General features: G+C 42.7%; 2 protein-coding genes and 1 pseudogene across 4 annotated transcripts; 1 reads left to right on the forward strand and 2 right to left on the reverse strand.

Annotated features, from left to right (window-relative positions):
- The first annotated feature begins 45 nt into the window (after positions 1–45).
- On the forward strand, positions 46–9,619 carry LOC111963419 (ovarian cancer G-protein coupled receptor 1). Its single transcript, XM_023986843.3, has 3 exons — positions 46–2,261; positions 6,049–9,212; positions 9,279–9,619. Exon 2 carries the CDS (start codon positions 6,158–6,160, stop codon positions 7,211–7,213), a length of 1,056 nt encoding a protein of 351 aa, XP_023842611.1. The 5' UTR covers positions 46–2,261; positions 6,049–6,157; the 3' UTR covers positions 7,214–9,212; positions 9,279–9,619.
- On the reverse strand, positions 8,234–21,998 carry dglucy (D-glutamate cyclase). 3 transcript variants are annotated; one of them, XM_023986847.3, is made up of 12 exons: positions 21,109–21,998; positions 20,288–20,401; positions 18,950–19,103; positions 17,956–18,154; positions 17,565–17,715; positions 17,347–17,469; positions 16,764–17,234; positions 16,561–16,660; positions 16,327–16,475; positions 16,058–16,177; positions 14,439–14,599; positions 8,234–11,986 (listed from the first exon to the last, which is right to left on the reverse strand). In XM_023986847.3, exons 2-12 carry the CDS (start codon positions 20,391–20,393, stop codon positions 11,837–11,839), a joined length of 1,884 nt encoding a protein of 627 aa, XP_023842615.1. In that variant the 5' UTR covers positions 20,394–20,401; positions 21,109–21,998; the 3' UTR covers positions 8,234–11,836. The 3 variants fall into 3 exon arrangements, with proteins under 3 accessions (XP_023842615.1, XP_023842614.1, XP_023842616.1); XM_023986846.2 differs by lacking the exon at positions 21,109–21,998 and adding an exon at positions 20,792–21,071; XM_023986848.2 differs by lacking the exons at positions 20,288–20,401; positions 21,109–21,998 and adding an exon at positions 19,726–20,208.
- Positions 21,999–23,627: 1,629 nt separating this feature from the next.
- The window catches only part of LOC111962992 (sodium/potassium/calcium exchanger 4-like), a 46,115-nt pseudogene continuing 42,167 nt past the window's right edge, over positions 23,628–27,575 (reverse strand).

Here is a 27,575-nt window from a genome sequence, read left to right on the forward strand (position 1 = left end):
CCGCTCACTTATACACATCTAGATGTGTATAAGAGACAGCCTCTGGTCTGATGAAACAAAAATAGAACTGTTTGGCCGTAATGACCATCGTTATGTTTGGAGGAAAAAGGAGGATGCTTGCAAGCCGAAGAACACCATCCCAGCCGTGAAGCACGGGGGTGGCAGCATCATGTTGTGGGGGTGCTTTGCTGCAGGAGGGACTGGTGCACTTCACAAAGTAGATGGCATCATGAGGCAGGACAATTATGTGGATATATTGAAGCAACATCTCAAGACATCAGTCAGGAAGTTAAAGCTTGGTCACAAATGGGTCTTCCAAATGGACAATGACCCCAAGCATTCTTCCAAAGTTGTGGCAAACTGGCTTAAGGACAACAAAGTCAAGGTATTGCAGTCGCCACCACAAACCCTGAAATCAATCCCATAGAAAATTTGTGGGCAAAACTGAAAAAGCGTGTGCGAGCAAGGAGGCCTACAAACCTGACTCAGTTACACTAGCTCTGTCAGGAGGAATGGGCCAAGATTCACCCAACTTATTGTGGGAAGCTTGTGGAAGGCTACCCGAAATGTTTGACCCAAGTTAAACCATTTAAAGGCAATACTACCAAATACTAATTGAGTGTATGTAAACTTCTGACCCACTGGGAATGTGATGAAAGAAATAAAAGCTGAAATAAATCACTACCTCTACTATTATTCTGACATTTCACATTCTTAAAATAAAGTGGTGATCCTAACTGAACTTAGACAGGGAATTTTTACTTGTATTAAATGTCAGGAATGGTGAAAAACTGAGTTTAAATGTATTTGGCTAAGGTGTATGTAAACTTCTGACCCACTGGGAATGTGATGAAAGAAATAAAAGCTGAAATAAATCACTACTATTATTCTGGTATTTCACATTCTTAAAATAAAGTGGTGATCCTAACTGAACTTAGACAGGGAATTTTTACTTGTATTAAATGTCAGGAATGGTGAAAAACTGAGTTTAAATGTATTTGGCTAAGGTGTATATAAACTTCCGAATTCAACTGTATATACTGTAAGATATGTAAACATTATGTAGTAGAGCATGAAAATATTTGGCACTCAAATCTTCCTTCAACTTGTTCTATTCAGATACCAAACAGATTGATCAAAGGTTGGCATGATTGGCATTCCCAAGAGGAACATCAGCTGTTTGCTGTGGATCACACACAGGCCTAGGTAGCATAGCAGTTAAGAGCGTTGAGCCAGTAACCGGAAGGTTGCTGGTTTGAATCCCCGAGCCAGCAAGGTGGCTCGGATTCTACCGTTCTGCCCTTGAGCAAGGCAGTTAACCAACAACAGCAACGGCTCCTCGGGCGCTGATGACATGGATGTCGATTAAGGGAGCCCACCGCACCTCTCTGATTCCGAGTTAAATGTGGAAGACACATTTCYGGTGAATGCATTCAGTTGTGCAACTGACTAGMTATCCTCCTTTCTTTCCTCTCTTTTCTATGCACAATACGTGTTCCATCACCATGTGTTTTGTTCGACTGGTACGTCGGTTCTGTGTATACTGTACGGTAGGTTAGAGATTGGAGTTTGATAATCGTGACCAAACACTACTAAAAAATGACTAGTTATGACAGACCTACAAACGTGCAAAGATACTGAKATTTTAATATAGCAAATGTTTGTGATTTGTTTTCATAGCTTAATGAAGATGCATAGACCTTTTTTGTCCAAAAACAATTGAAACCTTTTTAAATAAAGTTTTGTAAAATGTAGTTTATCCTGCCTGTCTTTGTAGGCCGATTTATGTTACTGTGTGACAATAGTCAGGGTAATATGTGATGGTTTTACCCACACCATGCAACTGATAAAATATTATTAGAGTGTCAGTCCCAGCATGAATAGACACACAGTAGGAGTGTAGTTTACTGGAAGGAGGKGGACAGGGAATTCACTCACATGATGATAGATGTAGTTCAAGATGTCCTGCACTGGCGCAACGATCATTCTTATCATGAAAGTGTGGTTTTGATATATATTTTTCTCACCTCACACACATTTCTCGGGAAAATGTTCTGTGGCGCTYAGGGAAACACCTTGGGACCGCCTGCCTCTGACGTTCCTCAGTGGCACTCTTGTGTGGTATAGCAGGGTTACTTTCGGATTAGTAAAAAAAAATGCGATTCTTTCTTCAGAGCACTGACCGAGTTGCTACGGAGAAACCTATGGCCTCTCACCATCAGACAGCGCGCGCGCAGCCTAATACAAGGGAGGCAGATAAGGTAAACATATTTTTATTTTATTTATCCTATCTTTATAATAATGCAACACGTGCTTTATTTAGTCAACTGTATATTCTAAACCTAGTCCATTGCCCCAAAGACTCATTCTATGTATTTTTTTTATAGGCTAAGCCTTGGTAGCTCTAATTGGTTTTAAAAACGAATTGTTTGAAATGACAATTTTTGCAAATAATTCCTAAATGCTGTGCTATTGCAATTGTACAATAAGCTTTCCAGTGTTTGTTGTCTGAGGGAAGTAGCCTAAATTGTGTATATTATAGAATACATGTATGTATGCAATTTTAGCTTCTTCTAATGCAACTATCTTATTAAACATCATGTAGGCTATACTGAGAAAAAAACAAAATGCTGTGTTGTGGACAGTATTTAGCCAGAGTATATATATTGTGGACAGATTTCAGCTTGGAGACCAATGCGATAACAGGTGCAAGGTTTGGAAAGAGTTGTCTATATTTTTAAGTGGGTATATACATTTTTTCCAGCTTTTAAAATATTACACTGTCCAAGCAGTCATTGTCCAATACCTCTGCAAGTGAGTATGGTGGAATAATTATTCTATGGGCGTTTAGGACAAGAAGTAGGAAGTCAAACTAAATCAATGTGCCAATGCATTCTTTTTGTGGTCCCCCAGTCACTTGGAGTTTTTCTTAGTGGGCCAAGTAATGCCCTCAGGSAGCCAGTCTCCGGTGTATTGGTCTATGAATGATTGGTCTATGACTGAATAGGTTGACTGGCATTGAGCTATGAACTGGTTCGGATTTAGTCACTCACACACACACACACTTGCCTCAAGCAAGTGGCTCTTTGGAAAGCCGATTAGATACTGCTGAAATTAAACCGACATGAATTGGATCTCTATACTCATTGCTGACTCACAGCACAGGAGTGCCTTCAGTTAGACATTACCTCCAAGGTCTGATTGCTGCTAATTGTGCTGTAATGTTTGTGGTCTGCAGTCAATATTGTGCCGAAAAGCTCCCCCCTGCCAGAAWACCCCCCCCCCCCCCCCCCCCTTCAAGCAAGTTGCAGCAATGAAGAACTGAGTGTGTGCGCGTTCACGCGAAGGGGGGGAGAATTCTGGAAGTGGGGAGCTTTTCGGCACAACACCGGCACTGGTGGAGAAAGTTAGGATATGCATCTTGGTGGTTCTTGAAAGTCAGGACACTCCTTGTCCGGCAGGGAAACCTTATTATAGATTTTGTTGCATTATTTGAGCTTAAAATGTACATTTACCAACATGTTATAAGGAAAAATATTTGTTCTGGGAATTTTCTAAATACTTATTAAATTCCATGTCGGCTCTATGACTGGAAATGACATTGTCCGGAGCAAAGGATCCCAATTTTCAAACTCTCCAAATGGATATTAACTGAAAAAGGATATTATGTAGTTTCTTGCAATAGCCCTATCTGAATTCAAAGAATATTTATTTCAAAACTGTGATTCCAAAATMTGGTCAACTCCGTTAGATTGTCTAGTATCCTCAATGAATAATACATGAGCAGGGTCAGCTATACCATAAGCACTGACCCCTTAATGTCCTCATTACGTTTAAACTCAGCAAAAAATAAACGTCCCTTTTTCAGGACCCTGTCTTTCAAAGATAATTCGTAAAAATCCAAATAACTTCAAAGATCTTCATTGTAAAGTGTTTAAACACTGTTTCCCATGCTTGTTTAATGAACCATAAACAATTAATGAACATGCACCTGTGGAACAGTCATTAAGACACTAACAGCTTAGTAGGCAATTAAGGTCACAGTTATGAAAACTTAGGACACTAAAGAGGCCTTTCTACTGACTCTGAAAAACACCAAAAGAAAGATGCCCAGGGTCCCTACTCATCTGTGTGAACGTGCCTTAGGCATGCTGCAAGGAGGCATGAGGACTGCAGATGTGGTCAGGGCAATAAATTGCAATGTCCGTACTGTTGGACTGTTCCCTGATCTCCTCAGTCCTCCTGATGTCCCTCACAGGAGCACAGGAAAATCACTCTAATTGGTCTGGAGTTGTGGGGGAACACAAAACACACACACAGCAGAAATGGAGAAGCTATGGTGATCAAATCAAACTTTATTTGTCACATGCGTCGAATACAACAAGTGTAGACCTTACAGTGAAATGCTTACTTACAAGCCCTTAACCAACAGTGCAGTTCAAGTAGAGTTAAGAAAATATTTACCAAATAAACTAAAGTAACACAATAACATAACAATAACGAGGCAATATACAGGGGGTACCGGTACCGAGTCAGTGTGCGGGGGTACAGGTTAGAGGTAATTTGTACATGTAGGTAGGGGTGAAGTGACAATGCATAGATAATAAACAGCGAGAAGCAGCAGTGTACAAAACAAAGGGGGGGGGGGTGTCAATGTAATTGTTTGTGGGCCATTTTATTAATTGTTCAGCAGTCTTATGGCTTGGGGGTAGAAGCTGTTCAGGAGCCTTTTGGTCCTAGACTTGGCGCTCCGGTACTGCTTGCCATGCGGTAGCAGAGAAAACAGTCTATGACTTGGGTGACTGCAGTCTCTGACAATTTTATGGGCTTTCCTCTGACATTGCCTATTATATAGGTCCTGGATGTCAGGAAGCTTGGCCCGAGTGATGTACTGAGCCGTACACACTACCCTCTGTAGCGCCTTAGTCAGATACAGAGCAGTTGCCATAGCAGGCGGCGATGCAACCGGTCAGGATGCTCTCGATGGTGCAGCTGTAGAACTTTTTGAAGATCTGGGGACCAATGACAAATCTTTTCAGTCTCCTGAGGGGGAAAAGGTTTTGTCGTGCCCTCTTCACGACTGTCTTGGTGTGTTTGGACCATGATAGATAGTRGGTGATGTGGACACCAAGGAACTTGAAACTCTCAACCCGCTCCACTACAGCCCCGTTGATGTTCATGGGGGCCTGTTCGGCCTGCCTTTACCTGTAGTCTGCGATCAGCTTCTTAGTCTTGCTCACATTGAGGGAGAGGTTGTTGTCCTGGCACAATACTGCCAGTTCTCTGACCTCCTCCCTATAGGCCGTCTCATCGTTGTCGGTGATCAGGCCTACCACTGTTGTGTCGTCAGCAAACTTAATGATGGTGTTGGGGTCGTGTTTGGCCACGCAGTCATGGGTGAACAGGGAGTACAGGAGGSGACTAAGTACACACCCGAGGGGCCCTATTGTTGAGGATCAGCATGGCAGACGTGTTGTTGCCAACCCTTACCACCTAGGGGCGGCCCGTCAGGAAGTCCAGGATTCAGTTGCAGAGGGAGGTGTTTAGTCCCAGGGTCCTTAGCTTAGTGATGAGCTTCATGGGCATTCTCACATAGGTGTTCCTTTTGTCCAGGTGTGAAAGGGCAGTGTGGAGTGCAGTAGAGATTGGGTCATCTGTGGATCTGTTGGGGCGGTATGCCATTTGATGCACATGAAGTAGTAACTTCACCCTGARTCCAAACACCTCACAGATTACAATAGATTTCCTGTCTGAATACTGCAGTGAGAGTAGTATGTGTGTACTGCCAATGTTTTTTTGCACACTTTTATAWTAAGCAAAGATGACACTTATGAGTAAAACTTGCCAATAGTTGCAACTGTAACATACTGGTATGTTATTTCAAGATGTGAGTGGCCATTGCTAATTCCAGTTGAYTTAAGATTGTCACAGTCTGCTGGTGAAGCCTTGTTCTTAGAATGATATATTTAGACATGGACTATCAGATTACTCTCATTGTATGTATTTTCATTTCAGGACATTGACTTGTTGGGTTTTTTTCTCTTCCAGAGCTGAGTTGGAGATATGGCCTTTGTGTTGAGTCAACCTAACCATGGGTCTCACAGCCTGGTAGTGTGTGGGTGCTACTACTAACAGAAAGGAACATGGCATTTGGGCCATGTCTGGCATGACGATGAACATGTTTAAGGTTGAGTCGGACTACATTAACTGCACCATCAGCCATGAGATCCACCAGTACCTGTTCTCTGGAGCCTACATCCTGGTCCTTCTGATCGGCGTGCCCACCAACGCCTTCTCCCTCTACCACGCCTGGCTGCAGCTGAGAGCCAAGAACGAGCTGGGGGTCTACCTGCTCAACCTGACCATGTCGGACCTCCTCTACCTGGCCTCGTTGCCTCTCTGGCTGCAGTACATCTTCCAGGGAGATGACTGGAGCCAAACGGAGTGGCTGTGCCAACTGTGTGGCTTCCTGCTCTATGAAAACATCTATATTAGTATAGGGTTCTTATGTTGTATCTCTATAGACCGTTACCTGGCTGTGGTGTACCCGTTCCACTTCACAGCATTCCGGAGCATGCGGGCAGCTACATTGGCCAGCGCGTTCATCTGGCTGAAAGAGATTGCCGTGGGCGTGGTCTTTTTCAGACACAAGGAACTAAGCACTGACCGCACCAACCAATCGATTTGCTTTGAGCACTACCCCATGCAACCGTGGGAGTACCCAATTAACTACTACCGTTTCTCCGTTGGCTTCCTGTTCCCCCTGGGCATCCTGTCCGTGTCGTATTTCAGAGTCCTGCGGGCAGTCAGGAAGAGCACTGGCACTCAGAGCGCCCAGAAGACCCGTATCAAGCACCTGGTGACCAGCACCATTGTCATCTTCCTGGTATGTTTCTCTCCGTACCACGTGTTCCTGCTGCTGCGTACAGTCTTTGAGAGGGACTGCCCCTTCATCATCAGTATCTTCAACTACTATCACTTCTCCCTGCTGCTCACCAGCTTCAACTGTGTGGCCGACCCGGCGCTGTACTGCTTCGTCAGTGAGAGCGCCCAGCAGGGGATCCAGCAGGCCCAGGAGGCCTGTACCCAGGTCCTCTGCTGCAGCTGCCACAGGGGACAGCACAGCCCTGTTACCGCCACCACCACGGGGACAGACTCCAACGAGAATGGGACAACAACCGTCACACCGCTGACACAGAACCAGACGATCTAGCAGTAATATAAATAATACATGGGTTTTATAAAGTTCTTTGGAAGGACCTAAAGATGCTTGAATAGTAGTCTAGGAGCTGGAACCAGATTTGGGTAAGAGGGATGGTGGGAAAAATACTGACAGTGACATGGAACATTCTGCAATGAGATTGTGATGATTGTCATTCTGCGATGAGATAAGTGTTATAGCAGTGCTACAACAGTGTTTTAAGGTATTGTTTTTTGTTTTTAATTTTAACACGCTTTCTTTTGAGATAGTTTTGAGTTCAAAACTAACTATATAGGCTAGCAAATTTCTTCCTGTAACATTTTGTTTCTATCTCTCATCACATTATTTAATATTAATTCTCAGGTTTTTAAATCCCAGACGGTGATTTCAGGAGTGACTGACTTCATACCTATCAGCACAGATCAGACATATCAACACGTGACCTAATTTATCTCTATCGTAGGTCCTCTAGGATTTTTGGGTTAGATTCTTGCTGCTCAATATCTGTGAATCGCTCCCATTTCAGGGGTATGTAAAGGATTCCTCAACTTAGCTCAGATTCATAAATGACAGTGTGTAGAGCATAAACAAAAATACATACAAACAGTGAGCTCCAAAAGTATTGGGGCAGTGACAATTTCTGTTGTTTTGGTTCTGTAATTCAGCACTTCGGATTTTAAGTCATACCCCACCAAAAATGCTAACCTCCCCAGTTATTGTAATGGTGAGAGGTTAGCATGTCGTGGGGGTATATTTATGRCTCTAACTTTCTCTCTAATCATTATTCATGATTCATTCAGGTTTATCTGTAATCATGGTTGCATCCACATTAATGTTAAGTGTTAAGAAACCTATACTATTCTTATTTACAATAAAAGTGACTCCAAAAGGACACATTATTTACCATTAATTTCTATTGGGCACAAAATAATCTGAAACGCATTCAAAACAAACAGCAAATGCATCCAACAAGTTTATACAGTTACAATCTTAACGTAGTAAAGATGTGCTAGGAATATTGGACCAAATACATCACTTTTTAATACTTTATTACAGATATTAGTGGATTTGTCCTCTGAAATGCAGCTACTATGTACAAAAAGTGCTGTAATTTCTAAACAGTTCACCTGAAAAGGATGGATGAAAATGCCCTCAAATTAAAGCTGACAGTCTGCTCTTTAACCTTCATAGTCATTGTATCGTTTCAAATCCAAAGTCCTGGASTACAGAGCCAAAACAACAACAAATGTGTCACTGTCCCAATACTTTTGGAGCTCACATAAATGCATACATACACAGGTTTAGAGCCTTAACAGAAATTCATTAATTTTGAATGTTATGTTGTTTTTGTCCATCTCTGAGTGATGTTCTATTGATTCCCGGGTCATTTCATGTTTTAATGTGTATCTGAACTATTGCCGTTCAAGCAGGCAGAAATACAGCCGATATGACAAGTTATGCATAATTTAAAAGTTCAATATCTTGAAAACTTGATTTCTGGCAGGCATAACATTTGGTGACTCTATCAACAGAGGACCAATTAAACAAATACCAAAAGATAGATTTTAAGTGGATTATTCCAGCGGCGTCAAGCTCAGTAGTACCCCACATGAGGACCAGCACAGCTGACCTCTCACCTTTCACACTCTGCACAGATTTTCTGCTGCATGTTTCCCCTCCTTACATTGGTATTTTTACTTTTTTAAGTACCAGATCTTCCCAAAGCAGAAGGACATAGGAAAAGAGGCTTTTCAATGGTGAATGAGGCAGTTGTAAATCACCTAAGGATAGACTGGTTGTTCTAAGGATGATGATGATGAATTGGAACATGTAAGGCAAACATACAGAGATAATAAATCATGGGTGAATAACTTCATACAGTAGGAGACTGTGTAACAATAGTGTTGACTCATACGTCGCTATCAGCCCAGGGTCTCTAATGGTATCAAATGTAATATTTGTTCAAATATTGTATGTGTATATGTATGCATGTCACTTTAACCACACAATGGTTAAAGTGACATGCATAACCACACAATGTGTATATGTATGCATGTCACTTTAACCACACAATAAGAACACATATATCTGTAGAGTAATGTTCAAAGTCTATTTTTGTAGATATGTCTTAACCAATTCATGGGTTTAATGTTCTCTTCTCTTGTTGAATTCTTGTTATTTGAAAGATTTGCTTTGAGACCATGTGGTCTTGCTTGACGTTAGCAGTGACACACTGTATTCAGTGATGCAGGAAATGCATTCTTGTTGCGTAGGATAGTTGCTGTTACATGACTMTTATTCTACTTCTGCTGAAGTTATGAACCCTTGCTGTTTTTCTTTTCATTTGGTCTCATTGGACATTTTCTCAGCACATCTCTCATATTTACAACATCAATATTAAAATGCTGCCATAATGTGTCAGGATTCTTCTGTAGAGTTAAGGTGTCTTCCTCTGGGATTGTGCTCTCTGGAAGAGCGGGCTTTCCTGTATTTGTTTCTCCCAAGATTTGATGCATTCATTTGCATCTTATTCAGATTGCTCATCTGATATGTCTTAGGCATGAAACAAATTGTCTTGTATGTTCTCATTTTTCACACTTTTGCCACCTTGTAGGAGTTTGAGGCAGATGCAACTAAAGCCATTCCTCTATCACGTCAACTATCTCTATCTCTCTCACCTGTGAAGGAGTCGTCCCAGAAACAACCAGTTAGTTAACTTTGCCTTGGCAGTTGGAATTTGATTCAAAATAGAACTACACACTCAAACACAACTAATGCATTAAACTCCAAACACACTTGAAGCAGATCCGTGCGTACACACACACAGCTCAGTGGGACTAGAGTTGAATTGACACTAATTGTCAGCGTCCTGTTTTTGTTGGGCTGAAATTGTTCAGTTCTGCATTTTAACATTTATTTTATCAAGTAAGCAACTCATTAATTSGATCATCGAGTAATGCTAAACATTCTCAGGTGTAACCAGTCGCTAGCGAAGAAAAAGCATTGGTTTGTTTATTAACCTAGCAACAGAAGCCTCCTTGGACGACACTAACTTTACTTTGGCTGAACCTAGAAGGAAAGGGCTTCATTTGGAAAGGTCAAACCTAATATCATTGCTTTCTATCATAACCATGTTAGATAAGAAAACCATAGATAAACAAACTGTGTGACATAAGGACTAGAAACAAGAGTAGGAGCATAATGTTGGATTGAATTATTTGTCTGGAGAATTTAATATGTCTTCAGTCTTTGCGGGGTTGCCTGAAACCATACCATGTGTTTGTCAGACAGTGTTGACGGTAAGATGTGTGTGAAAGGTTGTTTTAGACAGATCTGTGAGTGACCTTGGCTGCGGAGGGAGGAAGTAAGGGAGAAGGTGGGATATTTAGGGAGGGTGGCCCCTAACATGGCACACACTGGCACTGACAGTAGATGAAATCATGTTTCAGTGGAGCTCTGGTTCTAATCAGATAACAGCACTTTGATTACTTTCCAAATTATTATTACATGATTTAACAGTTTATGTAGTGTATTAAAATAAATAATCACAAGTGATTATGATTTTGAATACAAATGTCATTAACACCATTAGAATTACAGAGAGTTTTTAGGACAGGTTTCAGTGGTACTCTGCTCTTAGCAAGTGTTTTGCTCACCGACTCATAGCTAAGGAAGACAAAAAGTTACCAAGCCAGTATTTCTGGTGAGTAAAACACACAGACCCCTCTGACTTTTAGCTGGAGACGAAGTGTTAGTAGCATAGCACAGTTGGAAGTGTGCCACAAAGGCAGTCAACTGTCCCTGAGAGCAGTCTGCCTTCGGAACTGTGCGTGCGTGACTGATTCTCTATTTGGTTATATTKATTTGGTCCTACTAATCAACACAAGATGATTTTACTAACAAAAAAAGAATACTTTTCAACACAAGATATTTGAGAGATTGGGAATTGTGATACTCTATATCAAACTAAAAACAGTTGTATATAGTTCTAATCTAGTGCCTTGTTTACAATAGAATTAAGATCACAAAGCTATAAAAACCAACTTGGTTTATGGCGTTGTCTGATATCAGGCTTTAGCTTGTAATATTATAGTAACATAATATATCCAAAGCAACTTAGTCATGCATGAAACATTTTATGTATGGGTGGGCCCGGGAATCGAACCCCCTACCCTGGCAGTACAAGCGCCATGCTCTACCAACTGAGCTACAAAAGGACAAAGGTTTTTAATTTATGAAGTTCGTAATAAACGTRCGGGAGCAATCAAATGCACAGCTGCAGACAACTCCAACTCCACACTTCTCAGTTTGATCCAAACATGACAGCATCAAACTCAAGCCTTTAGGAAGACTGCCATGTACTGTAATATCGTGTTCAGGTTCCATGCAATCAGATGATTAATGATGTGAGATAGTGTAGTTTTTTGCAGTGTAGTAGCTTTTGGCTCGGGTGGGGCTTCCACCTGGTCACAGACCAAGGACCATCCCCAATCGTTGGGGGTGGTGTGGTGGATACGGAGGAGGGGATGCGAATGACAGCAACGGCATTTTGACAGCAATGGTATTTTCACTTCTCTGCGTGGGTTGGTGGTGTGTTCACTACTTTGCATAGGTGGTAGTTTGTAAGGTGTAGTTTCACTTTCTCTGTGAGGTGCGGTCCCTGAGCTTTATGATGAGGTCAGAGTGTGTGGGGTGAAAGGACAGGCCGTCCACCTCCATGCCCAAGGTTCCTGTCTTTCCGCTGCGGACACCATGTTGCACCAGGATGGACAGCATCTCCTCCTCCTGTGGCATGGCAAACAGAGACCGATGACACAGGTTTAAATATAGCAGACTTGCCTAGTTAAATAAAGGTTAAATTTAAAAAATCTACACACAAATACCCCATAATGACAAGGCAAAAACAGGTTTTAGACATTTTTGCAAATGTATTTAAAATAAACTGATAAAACATTTACATAAGTATTCAGACCCTTTACTCAGTACTTTGTTGAAGCACCTTTTGGCAGCGATTACAGCCTCGAGTATTCTTGGGTATGACACTACAAGCTTGGTACACCTGTATTTGGAGAGTTTCTCCCATTCTTCTCTGCAGATCCTCTCAAGCTCTGTCAGGTTGGATGGGGAATGTCACTGCACAGGTATTTTCAGGTCTCTCCAGAGATGTTTGATCGGGTTCAAGTCCGGTCTCTGGCTGGGCCACTCAAGGACATTCAGAGACTTGTCCCGAAGCCATTCCTGCTTTGTCTTGGCTGTGTACTTAGGGTCGTTGTCCTGTTGTAAGGTGAACCTTTGCCCCAGTCTGAGGTCCTGAGAGCAAGATCTCATCAAGGATCTCTCTGTACTTTGCTCTGTTAATCTTTCCCTTGATCCTTACTAGTCTCCCAGTCCCTGCCACTGAAAAACATTCCCACAGCATGATGCTGCCACCACACGCTTCACCGTAGGGATAGTATTGACCAATTGATGAGTGGTTCCTGGTTTCCTCCAGATGTGACGCTTGAGATTCAGGCCAAGGAGTTCAATCTTGGTTTCATCAGACCAGAGAATATTGTTTCTCATGGTCTGAGAGTCCTTTAGGTGCCATTTGGCAAACTCCAAGCGGGCTGTCATGTGCCTTTTACTGGAGGAGTGGCTTCAGTCTGGCCACTCTACCATAAAGGCCTGATTGGTGGAGTGTTGCAGAGATGTTTGTCCTTCTGTAAGGTTCTCCCAACTACACAGTTGAGCTCTGTCAGAGTAACCATTGGATTCTTGGTCACCTTCCTGACCAAGGCCCTTCTCTGATTGCTCAGTTTGGCCAGGCGGCTAGCTCTAGGAAGAGTCTTGGTGTTTCCAAACTTCTTCCATTTAAGAATGGTGGAGACCACTGTGTTCTTGTGGACCTTCAAAGCTGCAGAAATATTTTGGTACCTTTCCCCTGATCTGTGCCACGACACAATCCTGTCTCGGAGCTCTACAGACAATTCCTTTGACCTCGRGTCTTGGTTTTTGCTCTGACATGCACTGTCAACTGTTGGACCTTATAGACAGGTGTGTGCCTTTCCACATGTCCAATCAATTGAATTTACCACAGATGGACTCCAATCAACTTGTAGAAACAGCTCAAGGATGATCAATGGAAACAGGATGCACCTGAGCTCAATTTAGAGTCTTATAGGAAAGGGTCTGAATACTTATGTAAATAAGGTATCTGTTTTTTATTTTTAATACATTTGRAGAACCAATCTAATAACCTGTTTTCACTTTGTCATTATTGGGTATTGTGTGTAGATTGATGAGATGTTTTATTTAATTAATGTTAGAATTAGACCGTAACGTAACAAAATGTGGAGAAAGTCAAGGGGTCTGAATTACAGTGCTCGTCTCACTGCAACCTGCTCATGCACTGTTTAACCATCACTTCGACGCTTCCCAAGTACTGTAATACAGATACTGTAAAGACGTTTTAGAGCGGTGTCAAAATAAGAATATTATGAGATGGCTTAAATGCTAGTTGTGAGTTAGTTGAGTTAAACATCTGTGTCAAGTGCTGTATACATCTCACAACACTGGGCATCTGTTCCTAATCCTATTGAAAATAAGCAGTGTTTTAAATTAAAAGGTTGGCTTGCAAAAGTATATGCCCTATCTATAGCAAAATGTGGCAAGCTGTAAAGAGAGGAGGCCGGGATAGGGGCCAGCATAGCTTGCCACATTTTGCTATAGATAGGGCATATACTTTTGCAAGCCAACCTTTTAATTTAAAACACTGCTTATTTTCAATAGGTTTAGGAACAGATGCCCAGTGTTGTGAGATGTATACAGATGTATATGTTAATGACACATTGGCTTTGCTGGGGTTCTGAAGTGGTCTGAGAGTTCACCACGCATACAAAAATGTCCAGAATGTGGCGGCCCGGCCTATTCTCTAGGGACTCTGTCTGCACCTCACTATAATGATCTCACTGTGACAGTGGATGGCCTCTGCTCTGACCCCATGCCTAAGATCTGCATGTAGTGAATCATAGATATACTTATAGACACATAGACATAGAATTTGTTTGGCCTAGAGCCGGGCCTGGACATTCTTACCTTGACTACATCCCTGGCCCAGTTCAACYGATATAAAACGCTTTTGATACAGCGGTGGTGTAAACATTTTTGTGCAGACAAACTCAACATTATCAGTTGTATCACAACCGTTGTCAAATGTATTGTTCTTAAGTTATAAAGTGTGATCTAGGAACTACCGTACCTTGGCTACAGAGGGCAGGCTAGCAGCCCAGGCCTGGTGCTGGTCCTGGGTAGGTGGGTGAGGCTGGCCCAGGCCTTTGTGGCGGTACCGCTGATGGATGGGACAGAGACTGAGGATGTACAGAGCACAGGCCATGCCGTAGCCTCCCCAGTTAGACACTCCTACATCCCAGAGACAGGGGTAGAGACGAAGAACAGGATGAGATTCAAAACAGTTTTACAACTTCAATTTTTCTCAGTCTCCCTCATACACTCTCTTAATGATGCTGTCTCATGATCTAATGAGATTTTTTAAAGATAAACACAAATGGTTATACACTGGGCGCAGATGTCAGTTCAACGTCTAGTTTTTCATGTCATTGGATTAARGTTAAAAGTTGGGTGAAAAAAATACTAAATGCCCTTACGTTGTTGACTTTCTACAAATCCAATCAGTTTTTCACATTGATTCAACATCACATTTATTTAACCCTTATTTTACCAGGTAAGTTGACTGAGAACACGTTCTCATTTACAGCAGCAACCTAGGGAATAGTTACATTGATGATTAGGTGGCCACGAAGGCCAGATTGGGAYTTTAGCCAGGACACCGGGGTTAACAACCCTACTCTTACAATAAGTACCATGGGATCTTTAGTGACCACAGAGAGTCAGGACACCCGTTTAACATCCCATCCTAAAGACGGCACCCTACACAYGGCAATGTCCCCAATCACTGCCCAGAGGCATTGGGAATTTTTTTCGACCCTCCAACACCACTTCCAGCAGCATCTGGTCTCCCATCCAGGGACTGACCAGGACCAACCCTGCTTAGCTTCAGAAGGGTGGTATGCTGCTGGCACGGATGTTGAAACAATGTTGATTCAATCAGTTTTTTCCCAGTGGGTTGTCTCTCTTGTCTGCAAGTGTAAACTTCTCAACATAATAAGTTGGGCCACTTTATCAAGTTTAAGTGTTGTGTGTGTAAAGTATTCATTGGAAATCTTACTCGCGAATGCTGTGTGAATAATCTATTGTTGTGTGTGTGTTGTCTGAGGTGAGCCGGACACTTTTTCTTCTCTGGTCAGCTGAAGCAAGAAACTACTTCTGCTCTGACCGATGATTCATGGTGAGAGGATGTTGAGGTGAGAGTGTCTGACTGTTTCAGTGTGTGTGTGTGTGTGTATTCTGAGGTGAACCGGACAGTTTCTCTTCTCCTCTGGTCAGCTGACGCAAGAAACTACTTCTGCTCTGACCTCTGATTCATGGTGAGAGGATGTTGGTGAGAGCGTGTCTGACTGTTTCAGTGAGCATGTCTGTGGTGGTGACACTGTCCTGCAGTAGCACACAGCCTGACTATATGGAATGCAGTTCATAATACACAACCCTTGATCAAACCTGAGACAACCATCCTTCTGCCTGCAGTTATATCCCTTGGCCTGCAGAGGGCACTGGAGAATGAGCTCCAATCTGCTCATTGTAAATCTAAACGCGGTATCTAATCAGTAACAAATTATATTTAGAAAGTAACATACCCAGCCCTTAATATAAAATAGTAAATAATCCTGTAAGGATGGTCGCTAAAGGCAATTTGAAACGTAAATAAATAAAGTCCAAATGAATACATCATTAATTCCCAACCTGCAGTGATGGCAAAATCAGCAGCCACGTCACAGGCTATCAGGCTCCCATTGGGCATGTGTTCTCTCACTGCCTCCTTCACCTTGCCCATGCCCAGCTCGTTCCCGCCATCTCCTATCCCTATTTATACACACACACACACACACACACACACACACACACTTAAGTCTGTATTGAGACATGCATATTGTTCTACAGATCTGTGTGCATAGCAGGTGGACCTTTCTGTAGCTTACCTGAATACCAAACTCCATAGTATCTGTACCAACCTGTGGTGCTGATGCCAGGGATGGTGCTGGCTGTGGTGAATAGATCATCTATAGGGTCCACCAGGTGTTTGATGTTCACTCCTCTCATATTGTAGTAGTTCCCATCAGACGCTCTGCCACTGCGCTCTATTGCCACCAAGTGGTCAAACCTGAGCATAACAGACAAAATACTAAATTGACCCACGTGAATAGGATGGAGTGAAAGATGTGCGTGTTGAAAGCTGAGGTCATCACCTGGGCTTTTTATGGTCTCCGTTATGACACAGGAAGTACAGTGCTGAGTCTGGGCTGTTGCCTTGGTAACTGAGTAGTGGTACGGCTGTCTTTATCACACCTAGAAACACAAACAGGTTGGAGGTCAGCCAAACATATGGAGCTAAACTGACAGAATTCTGTATAGAGTCAGGGCTAGGGCACACATACGCCAAACCATGTACCTTTCTTCACTGCATCTTCCATAATCCTCTGATTCATCTCCAGGGCACGGTGATCCGTCACTATAGCAACCTCCTTCTGGAGGGCCTGGAGGGTGGCTGCTATGGCGATGGCTCCGGGGGGCCCGTCTGTCTCCTCAGGGGGGTTGTGTGTGTAGTGGGTGGGGAACCCCGTAGTGATGAGCACAGATGAGGAATGGGAGAGGGACAGGCAAGACCTCAGCAACTCATCCTGGACAAACAATGCACGGATACCCCTCTCTCCTGGGTCCTCGCCAATGATCTTCTCCAGGTCTCGTATGCTCTGGACTACAGCCTTAGACGCCACACTGAAATGCAAAGGCTGCTGGGAGATGGAGAAAGTCAGAGGGCATTGGTCAGGCTCAGGGGTGGATGTGGACGCAGAGACGGATGAGTCCTCTCGATCAGTGAGGAACATGCAGCCTGGAGAGTGGGTGAATGCCAGTGTGGGCTCTGAGGAGGAAGAAGAAGACTTTATTGTCCATTGTCAATGGGAAACCAACACCATATGTGTCTTGTTAGCCAGTTATGCAGTAATAAATATTACAACCAGACAGCCACTCACTGCAACTCTGGACAGCCTCCACACCAGTGACCCCACAGGCCCAGAACGCAGGTACATCTCCTGGGCAAAGGGCCACCGGGTCCCCATACTCCGGCCTGGATACGTCCTGGATCCCCAGCACAGCTGTGATGAGATGGTGCAGAGTCAGACAGGATGTAAATTGCTAGAAGAGGCCTTTTGGTTTTCTACAAACAAAGGACCCATCTGCAGTTGTGTACCTGGGTCCCCGATGTGGATGGGTCCTCCATGGGCCAGAGGGGTCAGGTGAGTGATCTGGGCCACAATGTCCAGCTTCTCCTCAGGTACTGGTCTCATAGTCACCACCATAGGGCACTGGAACTGACCCACTCCTCTACACTGGAGAGATGTCTGCAGAGGAACAGTGTATTAAAATGCAGGCCTAAATTATGTGCTTTACTCATTGTGTACATTGTAAGTCTTGTCTCTTGAACTATGCATATGTTTGTCTCCAAATCAGAAATAATATGGTAATTACGAGCCTGTGAAAAAGAATGTCCTTCTTGGTGGAAAATCACTATATTCTGTTCTGTTGGCACAGTGAGTCGCTCCGGATGTCTACCTGGCAGAAACCCTCCTTCCCAGTCTCACCCTGAACATGCTGACATTACAGTTCTGCTCCACATTTCGGACAGGGACCCCAGCCTCCCGCAGTGTCCTCTCAAAGCTGAAGCTACAGCCCAGGTAGAAGCTGACCATGTCCTGGAGCTGACCGCTGTAGGACATCAGGCTGGACACTCTGGATACCAGCAGGCCGTCCTTAAACACACAGTACTGGGGACAGTCCACTCTGTGGAGAAGTAGACGTATAGAAATGCTTTTGATATTGTACTACTGTTTGTTTTTGTTCTATCATTGTAAAGCAACTTTGGTTCCTTGACAGACAGACGCAGCAAAAGAGCTAGGAATAGACTGGAGAGGCTGTTTGAATGCTATTTACTGTTGATCAAACAGAAATCTCATTGTCTAGTGAATAGGAAGTGGAAAATACTCTGGTACGGTTCCCTTTCCTGAGAACATGGACTAGAGCCTACATTCACACAGCGCAGCCTGTTTTTATTGAAAGTCTCTACACACACAGACAACAACACTAGCTTTACTGCAGTGTGAAAGGTTAGAAAACAATGGGGGAAGATGAATGGGTACATTTCTCAGTTAAAAAATGTGCCATAAACGCAGGCTCATGTCCTGGAAATAATTACATGAATACAAGACAGAGATTATCCTCAAGCGTTAAATCTACACGGCGACTCAGAGTAGACTTTGCCCGGCCTGAACTGCTATATTCTGAACAGACATCTTCTCTGCACATAAAATAACCTCACATGGTTAGTCAAGGGATTGTTTCAAGACATAAAAATGACCATCAAAGTCACAACTCTCTTGAGTTAGCATCACATGAATGCCTCCCTAGATTCAGGAATACCCCCATAATAACATTAAATATAACCAATTCAAGATGGTGCAGTCTCTGTAGGCTTATTGTGTGATGTGTTTGTTTGTATCATGTAGTGTCCATGTTATATTGTTGCATTTGTATTGTAATGGTTGTCAGATTTTGTGTTAGGGGTGTTTCAGTCAGTACCTGATGTCTGCGTCTGCAGCGAGAGGTGGACAGCCCCACTCCCCAGGCTGACTCCTGTACAGCAGGGGCAGGGGGCTGGGGTTGGCGTGGCAGAATGCCTCGAAGTCATCAGCTAGGCTCTTATGGAGGATCACCACATTAGCCTGTTGGTAGCCTGTCAATCAGACGTTGATGATGAAAAGGAATATTGAGTCAGATTGTACACTGAATTGTATTGCATTGTTTGATTCAGATGTGTGCCTCTCTATAAAGACTGGGGGAGAGAAAGTGAGGAAGTTAAATGTTTGAGCTTGTTCAGTGCATGAGGTTGCATTCAATAATTAACCATTACATCAAAGATTCTAACTGACAGTAGTCACACAAAATGTACTGCACTGTGGGTCTATAGAACAATATGTTACTTTCTTATCCTTTGTTGCCATCCTGAACGCCCTAAATGTAAACGTCACTCTGACGATACAGCTGGTTGATTTTCAAGCAGTATTGTGATATTTAAGCAATAAGGCACAAGGGTGTGTGGTATGGCCAATATATGGCCAATGCAAATTAATTACTTAAAAATCATACAATGTGATTTTCTGGATTTTTGTTTTAGATTCCGTCTCTCACAGTTGAAGTGTACCTATGATAAAAATTAGACCTCTACATGCTTTGTAAGTAGGAAAACCTGCAAAATCGGCAGTGTATCAAATACTTGTTCTCCACACTGTATATGTTGTACCTACCTGCAGCAAGTACAGAAGTGTTCTCTATGCCATTGTATATGTTGTACCTACCTGCAGCAAGTCCAGAAGTGTTCTCTATGCCATGGGTTTTCTTACGGATCAGAGCCCTTAGTGCACTAGAGCTCATAACAGACTGACACTTAGACATCTCTACTGACCTGGCTCAGCTACTGTTGCCTCTCACCCTACTGCTGTCTACTAGAGGGTGCGCTATATTGGTTAATGTGTCAATGGGTGTCAGATGTAGGCTAATCTCATTGACCAAACGCCTCCTCCAAATGCTTAGCCTTAGAATGGACGAGTTTTGATATCAGGCTACTGTAGCGACACTGGCCAGACAGATTTATATACTGAGTCAATGTGAGACTTCCAAGTCTGGCAAGCAAGAGATYCTACTGTAGCTGGAATTAGGTAATGGGTTACATATTCACATACAGCTAGGTGATGGAATCAACTTCCTAAACTAATGATTGACCTGGGTCCTCAAAATAGAAAACTGACATTTGCTGAAAAGATAAATGTCTATTGCCTGTTTTCTCATTGATTGGATTTGATCGATTCTGGTGATCAACATATTAAACTCGATGAAAGTGGAGTTACTTGGATGTTTTACCTGAGCACGTTCTAGTGGTGGTGGCCTTTACACACACTAGTCTTTGCACTGGATACCGTCGAATTGAGTTGGTGAGTAATCTTATACCTTGCCACGCCTGAAACATGCTCAAACCTGAAATGAGAGGTAGACAAAAAGCACACAGGCCTATTCAAAATGCATCTAAAATACTTTATTTGGGGTAATCAATCATTTCAAAACGGTGACATCCGAGTGGCTAGCTAATGCTATTCAAATTTGGCTGAAAAGTGTTGTAATAATTATACAAAGAGGTTTGAGTTTATTATGTAAGTGCAAAGTGGGAGGCATACGCATGCGTCCTCTTTAACATGATACATGTATAACCTATGCATACCATACAARTTATGTTTACGAATAATAGTAGCTAGCACATGATAAGAAAATATATAAGCTTCTTGTCGATGTTTCACTGTGCATGATGAAAGGAAGTGGAAAGCGCAAAGCAAACTATTTCCGATATAAACCGCTCTGAATGCATGCTACCTGGGGAGGAATGTTTTTAGTAGTAYCTAATGCATATTCCCATAAACGAATTTGGAAGAAAAATAATAATAATCTTGCAAATGACAATAACGTTACTTCCGCTCAATCCGTGCACTTGGATTCCACTAGATAGCACAGTCACAAAGTCAAAATCGTAAAGATTCCTAAAAACAAAACATTTTGGTATTAATTTAAGGTTATGGTAAGGCATAAGGTTAGCAGTGTCGTTAGGTTTAAAATCACATTTTAAGAAGAAAAAGTGTAGAAATAGGCGGGGTTTATGGCTGTGACTCTGGTAAATAGTGACGACTACTGACCTTGGGTGTTTTCATGTTTGGGTTTTCTTCTCGCGAGAATCTAGGCAATACTGGATCAGAAATCTCACAGTGGACCCAATTCCATAACAATGAAACTGAAGAGTGAGTAATAGATCTGTAATTTTCATTGAAAGCAAGCGGTAGATCAGTTCCATGTGCGTCTTTTATATGCTTCCCGTTCTTAAGTTTAGTTATTGCGTCTTTTACTTTTAGTTTTGTGCACCAGCTTCAAATGGCAAAAAATACGTTCTTTTTCGTTATGTAAAATATATTTAGATATTACAATGACTACTTGCTTGTTTTGCCACATAAACTGAAATTAGGCGAACTATTAGAATTTTAGSAACCAGGAAATGGCGGAGCGATTTCTGCATAGTGCATTTTTAACTCATTCCATCCATCATCCATAAGATATACTAAACAAAAATATAAATGCAACAATTTCAACGATTTTACTGAGTTACAGTTCATGTAAGGAAATCAGTCAATTGTAATAAATTCATTAGGCCCTAATCTATGGATTTCAAATGACTGGGAAGGGGCGCAGTAATGGATGGGCCTGGAAGGGCATAGGCCCATCCAGTTGGGAGCCAGGCCCACCCACTGGGGAGCCAGGCCTGGCCAATCAGAATGAGCTTTTCCCCACAAAAGGGCTTTATTACAGACAGAAATACTCCTCGGTTTCATCAGCTGTCCAGGTGCCTGGTCTCAGACGAAGCCGGAGGTCCTGGGCTGGTGTGGTTGGACGTACAGCCTAATTTTCGAAAACGACGTTGGAGGTCGGGTTATGGTTGAGAATGAACATTCAAATCTCTGGCAACAGCTCTGGTGGACATTCCTGCAGTCAACATGCCAATTGCAAGCTCACTCAACTTGAGACATCTGTGGCAAGGTGCACCTGTGTAATGATCATGCTATTTAATCAGCTTCTTGATATGCCACACCTATCAGGTGGATGGATTATCTTGGCAAAGGAGAAATGCTCACTAACAGGGATGGGAAAAAAATGTGTGCACAGAATTTGAGAGAAATAAGCATTTTGTGTGTATGGAACATTTCTGGAATCTTTTATTTCAGCACATGAAACATGGGACCAACACTTTACATGTTGCGTTTYTATTTTTGTTCAGTATAAGTACACATTGTAGGATCAAAGAAAGCAATTTTAAAGAGAACAGTAGGCATTTATCAACAGTATTATTTAATGTGTCATCCAGCTCATCCATCTCGTAGATAACCATGATTAATTTAACAATATACATAAATATTTTGAAATCCTTTGATGATTATTGCTTTACAGTAAAATGCATTGGTTGGATACATCCATTTATAGCAAGACAAATACATTCAAGTTAAACACCAATGTCTTAAATTTAAGTTGTTTTTGTAATAACTCAAAAGCCTACCTTTATCAATTTTGATGAATTACCTTACGACCCTTCACTCACAGTGAACCAGGTCACATTCACTCAAGAGTCTCTCACAATTGTGTGTATAACAACAGAGCCAAAGTAGGTGTGTGTGTGTGTGTTGTGTTCATGCATGCCATACAGTGCAGTCAAGTTTAATGGTGACTTCTTCTCAAAGTTTCTCTTTGACAAAGGTATACACCAACAGAAGTGGGTATTTAGTGAGATATTATACTCTTTATAGAGCTATGATAAACATCAGTGCATTGTTTGTTTACTGACAACATGGATATGACCCTACAGGAGACCCTCAGCCCCACCTGGTGACAAATTATTTAAACTTAGAGATCTGCTCATCCATTCATTTCAAAATGTATTGTTACGATTACAAAAAATGCACATATCCCTTAGTTCATATGTGATAACAACAACTAAAACCCATGGCACAAAATTATATTATTTTCATAACATGAGTAGAATGCTTTAGGGATGGAATAAATCAAGTGAGATTTGAAAACGTATGGCCACTTTTCCAAGACCAATTTTCAAAATGTTTTTTTTGTTTCTTGGAGTTAAGAGRTGCACACGAAAAATACAGGAGTAGAGGCTTCTATCCCGGTTACAATAAMAATATACAGTACATAATAAAACACAAGACATCAATGAGACTGTAAGAGGATGGACAAATATCCAGGGCACAGGCAAGGCACCATTGTCTTATATCACCTGCCTTTAACACAACAGGGTCGTGTTCATTAGGCACCACATTTAAGAAATGGACTGAAACATGGAGGGGACTACTTGTTCTTGTCCCATAAGAAATTATTATTTTGGTTTCTATTGCAAAATGTTTTCCATTGCGTGCTGTAATGAACATGACCCAGACCAGTACTAGAGCCCGCCCTTTGTTTGTTTGTTTGTTTATTTACCATGCACCTAAGGTGTAGGTGACATCATAACTCAGACCATAATAAACCGACCGTAGCAACATTCATCTGGCTTTCGTTCAACACTGACATTACCCTCCTGTCAGATCAGATCATCACTTATCATTTAACAATGCACCAGCTACTACCACTGAGACAAGAAAATATATTTTGTGTGTGTGTGTGTGTTTATGAGATTGCCTGTGTGAGCATGGGAGTAAACATTTGAAAAGTGTGTGTTTGTGTATGTGTACTTTGGGCATGGGGAGTAAACATTTGACAAGTGTGTGTGTGTGTTTTGTGKATGCATAAATGTGTGTGCATAAGTGCATGTACTTGTATAGTATAAATGCTTTCAGCAGCTTCAATAAAATAAAAAAATCTCAAATGCATAATATACTGTACCACCCTTAACTGGTCCTCTTTTAATTGAGATTGCATACATGTGTTTATATAATACACTCAGTGGCTAGTTTATTATTACTGGGTCGGACAACCTTTGCCTCCACTACAGCCTCAATTCTTCAGGGGATGGAAATATTGCTCAATTGGTATCAAGGGACCTAACGTGGCCCAGGAAAACATTCCCCACACCATTACACCACCGCCACCAGCCTGTACCGTTGACACCAGGCAGGATGAGGCCATGGACTCATGCTTCTTATGTCCAATCCTGACTCTGCCAACAGTATYATGCAACAGGAACCGGGATTTGTCAGACCAGGTGATGTTTTTCCACTCCTCAGTTGTCCAGTGTTGGTGATCGCGCGGCCACTGGAGCCACTTCTTCTTGTTTTTAGCTGATAAGAGTAGAACCCAGTGAGGTCGTCTCTGCAATAGCCCATCCGTGACCAGATGCCGTTCTGCACACCACTGTTGAACTGCGCCGTTATTTGCCTGTTTGCGGCCCGCCTGTTAGCTTGCACGATTCTTGCCATTCTCCTTCAACTTCTCATCAACGAGCTGTTTCTGCCCACAGGACTGACGCTGACTGGATGTTTTTTGTTTGTCACACCATTCTCGGTAAACACTAGACTGTCGTGCGTGAAAAGCCCAGAAGGCTGGCCGTTTGTTTCTGAGATACCAGAACCGGCYCACRTGGCACCGACGATCAAACAACGCTCAAAGTCGCTTAGGTCACTAGTTTTGACCATTTTAACGTTCAATCGAACAGTAACTGAATGCCCCGATGCCTGTCTGCCTGTTTTATATAGCAAGCCATGGCCAAGTGACTCACTGTGTGTAGGAGCTAACCATTGGTGTACCTAATAAACTAGCCACTGAGTGTATATACCACACACTCCATCCAATGTCTGCCTTTTAACACAGAAAACAGTGACAGAACTTCTCAACACTGAAACACCCAGTAACAACTGACATTGACACAGGTGCCACCCTCTGCTCCCATAGTGACCCCTGAACTGGGTTGTGTTCATTAGGTACCAAACGGAAGAAAACAGACTGAAACAGGAAGCAACTACATAGACTTGTCCAATAAGAAACACTTTTTTGGTTTAAGGTGTTTTCCATTGTGTGCCCTGATGAACACGACCCTTAACAAGGTCAGTCAGATGGGCGGAGGGCAACTCAACTCGTAGCTGCCAATATTTGGAGGTTGATGGACGGACAGGGTAGTGATCCCATCACGCTAAGCTTCTGCTCCGCAGGAGAAATAAATATATGTCCCATCGTGCATTTAGAGAAGACAAAATCACAATGAGAGAGACAGGAGGAGAAAAAMAAGTGAGGAGGAGGAAGAGAAGGATTTGGAGCAGGGTAGGGGAAAGARGGAAGCAGTTTAAAATATCTACACAGGAACTGCATCCCACTTTCCCCGCCTTGCCCGACTGGCAGAATTAAGGTAGCACTGGATTCACAACGAGAGAACCTCAGCTTGTGCATGACAGGTCGTATTTACATATAAACAAACACACAACACAAAGAAGTGTACCATTGTGAAGCACAGATCCCCATCATCAGCAGCATCTCTTCAGCCCGCCGAGACGGACAGGCTGGAGCACAGGGAGGTGAGGAAACTGAATGGGTCTGTATTGTATCTGATGGAACAGGCCTCAGACAGAACACAAGCTGAAGGAGCTGAAGATATCAAACACACAATTAAGCAATCAAAACAAATCAACATGACTCAGGAGGACGAGCCTGGCTCGGGCAGTCCAACCTACAGGAGGCCAAAATAAATCCATGCTTTTCCTCAGCCAAAGGGGCCGGGCCCGGGCCCAAGTCCTGTTCTCTCGGTACACTTGAGCTTTGTGTTAAATCAGCATCCACCAAGCACCAKTGGGGCATAGTCTTCCAAGATGTGTTCTCCTCTCCACAGTGGTGCTGAATACTAATAGAGGAGACTCTCCTCCCTTCCTTGCAATGTCTCACYTACTTTCACTCACACTCAAACACAGGAAACGGCATATCAATGTCTTGGTCAGCAGTTTCTTGCAGTTGGAGTGTCCAGAAACAGAAGAATGACAGGTTCTCCCCTGGACTCTCCTCTTCCTGCCAGCGAGAGAGAGATAGGATTTGGCACATGCTGCCTCCCCCCCTCTCTCCTTATTGAACCACACAAAGGAAGAACTGTAACACTGAAAAATATCATATATTATGTCATATATATACACTACTTCATTTCACGCGCAACATCTAAAGTGCAGTATGTTCATGAAATGTATGTTTGTTTTACTTCCAAAGGAAGAATATAATATAATAAATCAAAATGGCAATAAATGAAGAATTCATAAATGCTTGGGTCCTTTTCTTTAGTAGGGATGAAGGTCGGTGAGCTGCCTGACCCAAAAAATATTTCTGAGACCGGATGAGATACAAACAGAGGAGGACGGAAGTATAGGAAGTGTAATGGTGGTCCTGGGTTATGTTGTGAAGACTAGGAGGGTTTCAGCTAGATGGGTTCTGTGTAGAGGTGAGCTGTGTATCTCTCCTTTGGACGGTGAGTTGGGTTCTGGAGGGAAAGACGAAGAGTAGCCTTCGGTTCCTCTGGGTTAGTAAGGAGAATCCATACGGTTCTGTTGGTATCTCCTCTTCTCATTGACAGCAGAAAAACATGTAGGGAGAGTGTTTGGGGAACTGAAGATATTYTGAATGAATATATGTATCTAGGGATCTCTATATTATTGATGGATAGTGAAGGAATGGAAAAGGGATATAGCAAGGGCAGACATTTACATCTGGAATGAAAAAGAGGTGTGTAAAAGAAGTGTATGTGTGTGTGGGGGGAGGGGGATTTCAGGATAGAAATGATTGAGTAGTTAGTGGCTAAGTTTAGATTCAGAGGGCTATGTGAGTCTATAATTCAGCAGGGACACCTGTCTGGTGGTGTAGGCCGTCCTAKAGCTGCTCCAGACACATGGGCAGATTGACGAAGGTGAACACGTTGTATTCGATCATGATGGAGAAACACAGGAAGATGACGTACATCACCAGCACGTACACACCCAGCTTCAGGTCCAACTTCCAATGATTCACATGGATCCCCAGAACCTGCAGGACACAGAGGGACAGAGTGTTAGAGAGAGAGCGAAAGAGAGCGAGAGAGACGTCTCCTTTAATAACTCACTGTCAGAAACACAGAGCCCAGAAGAAGCACCACAGAGTAGACCAGCCCTCTGCTATTGATCATCACCTAGAGAGAGAAAGAAAGAATTTTAGATCAAGATCAAGAGGCATGAAGTATTGATAAGCAGTAGTAACATAGGCCCATTGAGGGGAAAACAGTGTAAAGACCGAGTTCGTTTACCTCAGAACCATAGTCCACAGCCATGGTCTGTATCGCCCAGGGGAGCCCCAGTCCCACCAAGATATCAAAGACATTACTACCAATGGTGTTGGAAACCGCCATATCCCCAAGACCTAGAGAGGATAAGACATAAGCTATGGAATATTCTGTAACAGACTATACAGTATACTGGTAAGCACGGGTAAATTATTTTTAAAGATTTTGAAGAGAGACAGAGATAAGGGAAAAAAAAGAGAGTGAGTAACGCGTTGTCGAGCAAGGTCGATTCAGGCTGTCTAGCAAACAGTCGGGGCAGGCATGCGTGCCAGCTGCCAGGAAAGGTGATGCCAAATCACATAGGGATGCCCAAGGTAAGCCAATTTATGG

The sequence above is a fragment of the Salvelinus sp. IW2-2015 genome, linkage group LG4q.2, assembly GCF_002910315.2.
Source record: "Salvelinus sp. IW2-2015 linkage group LG4q.2, ASM291031v2, whole genome shotgun sequence".
NCBI classification, from domain to species: domain Eukaryota; kingdom Metazoa; phylum Chordata; class Actinopteri; order Salmoniformes; family Salmonidae; genus Salvelinus; species Salvelinus sp. IW2-2015.